At 57.9% G+C, this 8,163-nt stretch overlaps 1 protein-coding gene across 8 annotated transcripts in view; it reads left to right on the forward strand.

Annotated features, from left to right (window-relative positions):
• CLEC16A (C-type lectin domain containing 16A) overlaps positions 1-5,687 on the forward strand; it is a 34,733-nt gene extending 29,046 nt beyond the window's left edge. For 3 of the 8 annotated variants that reach the window (XM_083372408.1, XM_083372406.1, XM_083372405.1), the window contains 3 exons: positions 902-1,045; positions 2,375-2,491; positions 4,607-5,687. In XM_083372408.1, coding sequence (XP_083228534.1) covers positions 902-1,045; positions 2,375-2,491; positions 4,607-4,929 — 584 coding nt within the window. In that variant the 3' untranslated portion in view covers positions 4,930-5,687. Of the gene's footprint in view, positions 1-901; positions 1,046-2,370; positions 2,492-4,606 lie in introns of all 8 variants that reach the window. The other 5 variants (XM_083372410.1, XM_083372407.1, XM_083372412.1 and 2 more) reach the window with 3 other exon arrangements.
• Positions 5,688-8,163: the final 2,476 nt, after the last annotated feature.

The raw sequence follows: 8,163 nt of genomic DNA on the forward strand, positions 1-8,163 counted from the left end.
CAGCACGGGAGTTGGGATGATTGATGTCTCCTCCCGAGCACCCAGCCACCAGTTCCTTATGAGCCGCTCCTCTGGGCTCAGCCTCTCTTTGCTTTTGTGTACCTCGTTTGTGTTGTAAAAGGTTGCCCATCATTCGCTGGTCCATCCGGTCCCCTGGGATTGCCAGGCGGATGGACTTGGGGCACGAGCGAGGCCTCGGCCACCTGCTCAATCGCGGCCCCTTGAAGTGGCCCATCTGGCAGAGGGTGGCCAACGTGTCGCCCTGGGTGGGAAAACTCTCCTCTGCCTGGGGAGGTGAGCTGGGAGGGAGCAGCTGGTCCTCCTCGTGGGGTTTCTGAATGGCCAGGTGAGTGGAGGAAGGAACCTTGCTGTTTTCTGCCTCCTGTGCTGAGCAGCTTGCAGGGAAACGTGGCTACAACTTGCCTTGCAGCTCGGAGAGCCTCCTCCAGGAGCAGACTCGAAGGGTGGAGAACTATTCCAGGGAGAGTTTTCTGGAGAAACTACAGAAGGTTCATTCCGTGACCTCCTGGGAGGCTTGCAGCAGTCCTGTTCCTGGTAGCCACGGAGGAGGACGTTGCACGAGGCCGACCGGTCAACCTGCATCGGGGGCTTTTTGTTGCCTGAGTGGGGAGGGCAGCAATTCTTGGCACTTGCCTGGGGAGAAGGATGTCACTCGTAGAAGGAGTCCTCGCTGGCGGCGGTTGCACCTTCGCAGAAGCAAAAGGAGAGGAATGTCTGACTTGCCCAGCACCTGCCCTGCCCCGTGGCGGCCAGACTTGGTTTCCCCCCACACTGCCCTTCCCTCCTCCGGCAGCCCCAGAGCGTCTCCTTCGGGGTGGTGAAGAGGCTGGTGTGTTTCTGCCACTGGCTTTTGTGTAAGTCCTGCCTCCCTCTCTTGCAGGTTTCGCCGTAGCCCAGTGTCTCGACCAGCACCACCCTTCCTCCTCCTCCTCGCCGTCCTCGTCCTCCAGCAGGAGCACCGGGTGCTGCGACTCGGCCGTGGCCAGCTCCACATCCACATCCTCCGTGGCACAGAGCCCCTCAGGTATCCGTGCCTGACCTAGCGCAGGCGACTCTGCAGGTTGAGCGGGGTTGAGGTCATGAACTTGGTCCGAACGCCACTTGAAGTTTTAATGAAGCTGCTTAATTGTACAAATACTGTCATTTGTTAAGCAACCATTCTGGAAAACATAACACACGCAAAGCGATCTGCCAAGTTATTTTTCCTCAGAAACAGCTTCTCTGCAATTTGGACAAATTAACTGGCTACGTGTCTGAAAGCCACATAGCTTTGGGTCCCCACCCCGTTCACAGGGTTGACCCCCCCCCCAGTGCTTGGTTAAGAGGAGGGGTCATTCGGAGCCCCTTAAAGAAATGCTTTCCCCGAATCCGTGCCCTCCGTTCGAAGTCTGGGCACCAGGTTGCCAAGGTGGAGAAAGGCGGCTCTGGGGCTCCTCGCGGAAAAGGAAGTCTCCTTTCGGCATCGCATGGAGCAGGCCGGGCTTTGCTGGCTACCAGACCCCTTCCCACAAAAGAACTCTGCTCTCTGCCCTGCTTGGCCAAATTGCTGGCCTTTCAGTTCTGCTCGAGTGTAACTCGGCGTGTGGACCCCGCCGGGCGCCAAGACACAGCCCAAGCAGAGGACTGGTGGCTTGTCCTTCAGGGTAGCAAACCGCTCATAAAATGGGGGAGGTATCTTAAGGTAAGGGAATGAGAAATGTGTGGTAAATACGGAGGACTGAGCTGATGATGAGGCAGCTCCCGAGAAGCTGGCAGGCTTCCCGCTTTGCTTCCTTCTCCTTCTTGGTTTCCAGTCAAAGGATTTGCTCTGGCTACACCCTGGGACCCCTGCAGGGAGTTCTCAACAGCCCCTGGAAAGGGGGGAGAGGAAGCTTTCCTCGCCCCCCCCCCTAAGATTTGTGCAGCTGCAAAGCTCGAACTGAGGGGGATTTGAGTGCTTTCACTTGGGTCAAAGTCCGTTCCCCAAGGTTCTTCGCCTTCACCGTGGTGGCCGTTGGAGAGAGCCTTCTTTTTGGTTTAAATCGGTGAAGCCATGCCTTCAGCTTTGTCTTTTCAGGCTTGCTATGTGGGAAGATCATGTTCTCCACCCTGTAATTTATTGTGGTCGTGAAACGAAATCTCTGAAATCACAGCACGCTCGCTTGCTTCCTTTGTAAGTGGGCACGTCGGCCTTGCCTTGGGGCCCCATCCTCAAGGCAGGCCGAGGATGCCGTGGCTGTTGGGCGATTGTGGCCTCTGCCTTGGCGGTGCTTGTGTTGTTGTCACACTAACCTGTCCTCCTTCCTGTTTCCTTCCTGCTGACGTTCCCCCTCCCCGCTTCCTGTGATATCTCCCTGTGCTTCCCTCTAGTAAGGCCGGGCAGGAAAGGACGCCGGAGAGTGCTTAGTCTTTCAGAGGCTGAGAGTCACGGTGGACACTGGGTTTAGGCCGTCCAGCAGCGGTGGCCCCCGTCCTGGCCAAGCCCTCTCAGGCAGGTCTCGTCGTGGATGTGTTTTCGTGCACGCGTCTCTCGCACCCGGATTCTGTGCTAATCGGGTGCACCTTCCTCCTCCTGCCCCAAAATGGCTCCCTCCCCTTCTCGGGGCCTCACACACACACACACACACACACACACACACACACACACACACTTCCTTGAAAGAAAGGCAGCTCTCCCCTGCTGGGCAGAGAGGGTCTCTGCTGGGGTGGGGAGGGTGGGATCTGACAAAACCACGGGTGGAGCCAGCAAGTGGATCGGATCCAGGGAGCCCAGGGACACAGGCCGCTCTTCAGGAGCTGCCTGGAGGTAAATTCAGCGGACTCTGAAAACTCCAAACGCAGCTTGATTGAAGCAAGCCGGATTTTGTAGCACGAGGGGCTTCTTTCTGTTTGCGAGTGATGGGTGTCGGCCGTGTTTTTGTTTCGTGGTGTGTCGGCTGCTAGGTTTTATTTGCATTTCGCTTTACGCCCAGGGTCACTTTCCCCCCATCTTTTAGTTCCGAAATCTCAGTTTTCCTTGCCCCTTCTAGAGGGGGAGCCCAAGAGGACAGTCACCTGCCAAGACATTCTCCCGCGTGCCCCCCTTCAGCCTCCTGTGCACGGCTGATGAGATGCTCCCTCCCTCATCCCCTCCCTCGGTGGGGCTGCATGGAGGGCTTCCCTGGCACCCCCAGGCAAGTGAGGGCAGTTTTCCAGCAAGAAAAACATTCTCTGCGGGAAAAGCAGGGGCTTCCCTCTTGCCACTCCTGGCCTTGGAGTCGACTCTCTTGCTCCTGGGTCCAGAAAAGGGCTCGGCTGAGAAGGGGGCGTCTCTCCGGACCTCTCGGCCGGGGCCCTGGTGCAAAGACCCCCAGGAGGCCGTCGGCTCTGCTCCAGCTGAGGGGCCGTGAGCCGGTCTCCCCAGGGCTTGTCCCAGCAGCATTGAGCTACCCCCGCCCCGCTCCGGCACCCGAGTCTGTGGCCAGGCAGCTGCGGCCCTGGAGTGGTCAGGAAAGCCCAGTGGGATCCCGGTCCTTTCCTGGTGATACGTTGTGACAGTTGGATGGGCTGGTTTTAATTCGCGGGGAAGGCTTTTAAGTCAACAGCATTGATAGACGCATCGATCCTTGGCTAATAAGCAAAGAGTTGGGCTTGCTGGCCTGCCAGGCGGCAGAGACGGCCCCTCTTCCTGGGAGGAGGGGTGCCGGGAGCGGCACGGCCACCTTGGCTGGAGAAGCAGAGCACCTCCCCCTGGCCCGGCCCGGCAGGGGCTGTTCCGCGGTCCCAGAACGCCTTCCCCAGCTCCTGAGGCCAGGCGTCGTCCCTGGCAGGAACTGGGCTGGCTTCCCTCGGTGGGCAGAGCAGTGCCGGTGCCTGGCCCTGCTCCCCTTGCTCGCTCTTCCTGGGTGAGGCTTCTGCCCGGTCTCCTCTCCTCTTTCTCTCACCACAACCACGACATCGGTTCCTTTGCTCTCCCTTCGACTCCCTGGTTCTTCCCCTCTCCTGTTTGCTTTTCCCGTTTGAAGTTTTTGGTTTACAGAGCAGAGTTCCCCCTACCCTGGGTGGGTGCCAGGTCTGCCCAGCCCGCCTTCTCAGTGGGAGGGGTCTGCGCGTGCCCTCCCTGCCAAGACCCTGACCTAGAGCACTACTCTGCTTTGCTTGATGAAAGCATCATTTCTTCTGTGTGAAATGGACACTCCAGGCAATTTAAAAGACACACGCACACACACACGCACGCACCCTTGTGTGCAGATGCATGGGCAATAATGCATTAAGACCTTAATGTTAAAGTCCGACTGTTCCATGCCTGTGGACTCCCTGTTTGTAGGTCACCCTAGCTGGAGGCAGGGAGGAGAAGAAGGGCCATTAACGGTCACTTTGTAAGTTAGGCAAAGTTCAGAGGTTCTTGGGAAGGAAAGAGGGCGAGTCCCGAGATTAAAGGAAGCTTTCAGTGAAGGGAGAAGAGAGCCAGTGAATAGAATGTCAGCCCTGGGTTAGCAAACATTTATCCAGGTTTGGGAAGGATCGGCCTAAGTGTGCCAGGCAGATCTCCGGGTGGTGGGCAAGGAAAGCGAATTCAGGCCGCCTTTCCTCCGAGTGTGACGGGTGGTCCCCTTTCCTTCCGCAGACGACTCGATCACGCTTCAGCAGGCTCTGCCCTCCTCCTCGTCCGGTTACCTGTCCGCAGCCGATTGCTCGTTGCCTCCAGTTTTGAAATCTGGCAAGAGCCACTCCAGGAGCGAAGCGGAGACGGCCGCCTTGTCGCCCAGCCTGATTCCTGCCCCGCAGCCGACCATCTCCTTGATCTCCAAGGACAGCACGGACAGCCTGAGCATGGAGTCGCTGACCCTGGTGCCCCCCGTGGCTGCAGACAGGATCCTTGCCGTGGGCACTGCCCAGTCCCCAGCCAGGGAGTCGGAGGCCTTCGCAAATCCCAAGCGGCACTCCTAGCCGTTGCGGGAGGCCTCCTGCCCATCTGCCCAGCGCAGCTGGTCACCCAGTTCTCTGAAACAATAAACAGTAGCCAGCGTTTCTTTAAGGAAGGGAGAGGTCCGTGAGAGGCAGCTGGGTTGCTGCCTGGGGGGCCGACTTGAAGGGGTCGGGGATGTTTTGGAAGGACCTGTGGATTTTTCCCTTGGGGGGGCTGGTTCTGTTCCATTTGCTGCCAGCAGAAGCCCCCCTGCAGCAAAGCCGCCACATTGCCATCTACTCTGGGATGGACCCTCACCCAGCCTCCTGGTCTCCGCTTTGGCCAGGAGTGGCCTCTCAAGGAACCGAAGAGGGATTTCCCCCATGAATATGCGTGCGCGCACACACACACGCACAAACACACACACACACACACACACACAGAGAGAGAGAGAGACTATTTGAGCAGAACTCTTCTGGTCTACCAGCCTTTCGCAATTTCATTTTTCTTGGGTTTCTTCCCTTCGATTAGAGGCCAGGATAGTCTGTGGAGCTCCTCGCTCAGCTGGCCACTTGTATTCATAGCACTAACTTTAATATTCCGCTTGTGTGTATTCCCTGTGAAATAATTTTAACTTGAAGTTGTACGCACATGCCTGTTACGGGTGGGGATTTACAAATACAGAATTCAGATTTTTTGCATACATCTGAGGGCTGCTTTGGGTGAACACATGGAGGAATGTCCTCAAGAGTTTTGTGTAAAGGATTTCAGAGGAATGTAAAATATTTTAGCTTACCGATCCTGTCCTTCATTTCATTTTTGTTAGTGTGTGCGCGGGGGAGTGGGATGAGTAGGATCTCGGTCCCAGTTAATTCAAATTAACTCCCAAAACGAATCCCCAGTCTGATGACTCTCCACTGGCTTTGGAAGCAGAAAAATGGCGTTTCTTGAGGAGCCCTTTTGGAGTCTGCCCCGTTATTGTCACGTGGTGGAGCTGGAAAGGTTGGGGAAGGGCTCTGCCCACCGAGCCCCCCACTCGACCACCACATCCAGGAGGGGGTTGTCTCCCTGCATCACCCCCCCCCATGTCTCAGAACAGCCCTTGAAAGCGGCTCGTGACCAGGCGTCCCCCCCTCAGAGTCACCTGGAGCTTCTTGGGAATTGCAGTATTTGGGTGTTGGTAAGGGGGGAGGAGAGGCTGGCTTGCTCCGAGACCTAGAGAGTTAATGGGGTGTCGGGGAGGAATTGTGCAGAGTTGCAGAAGAGCGCCTGGCCTTACACAGAGCCTGGGCCGAGGTCCTTCGGATGACCTCCCTGTAGGTCCAGCGAGTGCACCGAACCCCCCAAGGACCATGGGGGAAGGGGGGGCAAGAGATCCTTCGAGGAAGAACTCGAACTCAGGGCTGGGCTTGTCTCTGGGAAAAACTCCCACTCCTCGGACTTTAGGGCAGCAACCCCCCAGGAGTCGCTTGTCTGATTGGTGAGCTGGAACTGGAACTATTTCCCAAGGACTTCCAAGCCACACATTTTGGACCCCACCCCCCCCACTCTTGTTGGGATTGAGGGGAGGAATGAGCCCCCCTCCCCATCACCTGAGGACCCTCCTCTCCAATGGGCTGGGATTAAGCCTTGGGTGACTCAGCTTCCTTTCTGATGCTGATACAAAAGATGTCATCTTTGTCCTCTGTTGTCTCTGACTTTTCTTTTTAAAAGAAAGGTCCTGGTCCAGCTGAATCAAACTCCGGGAGCGTCACGAAGAATTCCAACTTTGGCCCAGAAAAGGCAGGAGCCACCTCTGCAGGTATGCCAGTGGAGCTGGCATACCTGCTTCTGAAGCCAGACGTGCCCCCAAGTGACTCTGAGCTCCCCTTGTGGCCAAGCGGGTGGGAAGCCACGCCAAGGCCACAGGCTGCCCAGGCAGAACAAGCTCAGGCTCCTCGGGAGGGGGAGGGTTCTGCAGAAGGCCGGACCCCTCCTCCAAATAAACTCGGGAGGGGGGGCGTGAGCAAGCAAGCCCAAAGCGCCCCCCCCCGCATCTTTCTTTTGCTGTCCAGTCATGAGTGCGAATGACATAACTGGAAAGAGGTTGGTTTGCCCTGCACAGCTCCCTCTCCTGTGGCCAGGCTCCTCAGACCCGGAGGAAGGGGCAGAGATCGCCTTCCGTGGAGGTTGCGCTCGGTGGCCCGAGAATTGCTCCTCTCCTGCCAGCCCCGCTGCCCTGCCCGCTTCCTCGGCTTGCACCGGCTCCCTTCCCCTGGCCTGCCTGTGCCAGAGGAGGGGGCTGGCTTAGCCCCACTCACCGGCTAGCTTGAGCGCCAGAAGCGCTCCGGTTCGGCTCTTGGCCAGCGGCCCAAGCAAGTGGCTGGAGGGCAGCAGTTCCGCTTTCCTGCAGCATAGGGCTCTCCAGATGGGTAGCATCACAGAGCCCATCGTCCTCAGCCAGGGAGACCTAGCCCAAGGTTGCCCGGGTGAATTTTATACTGCCTGTGCCCCAAGCGTGGGAGCTCTGCTTTCTGTTATTTGTGCATTATATTTTATTTTATGCATGCGTTGCCTTTCGTAGAGGAACCCAAGGGGGACAATGCTGGTCTTCCAAGATGGTGGGCCTCGCCTTCTCCCCTTGGGCCCCTCCCCACAGACAGGGCTGCTCGAGCGTGGAACGGTCTGTTCCCAAACACCGGATTCTTGCCTTACTCCGACTATCTACAGGCAGCAGTTGTATGGCCCTCCCACAAGAGGGAAATTGACCGGCGGAGTCCAAATAAGGCCACGGAGAAATCCCAGCGCGCTCTGGGGGGCAGGGAGGTTGCAGAAGAGCCGGCAAAAATGGTCCCACAGCTGGACAGGAGCCTTTTGTGGGGGGAGCTGGCACCCCGGCCTCCCCGAAGGAGTCACAGACCCCGCCTTGCTCCCACGGTTCCCCTCTTCCAGAAAGCAGCTTCCCTCCCCAGGAAGAGGCGCCCTCTTGATTAGGGAAAGAGCCCCCTAAAGGATTTTGAGTGGGGGGGGAGGGGGCTGGGAATGTTTGGCAGGTAGAAAGCTCTTCCCTGCTGTCCCCTAATATCCCGAGGGGAGCAGGAGCAGACGGGACGCAGTTCCCCAGTCCTGCACTTTCTGCAGGGAGAATGCAGAAGCCCTGCCACTGCAAGTGTGCGGGTGCAAGGCTTTGCGGCCATCTTCTTCCTCGCTCCCATGTCCAGGCCTGAGGAAGGAACGGCACTTCCTCCCCGGCCGCCCCCAGCGTGGCTCCTGGGCGAGAGGTCCTGTGCAGGGCA

Source organism: Vipera ursinii, assembly GCF_947247035.1.
Source record: "Vipera ursinii genome assembly, chromosome: 13".
In the NCBI taxonomy this organism is placed as follows: Eukaryota; Metazoa; Chordata; class Lepidosauria; order Squamata; family Viperidae; genus Vipera; species Vipera ursinii.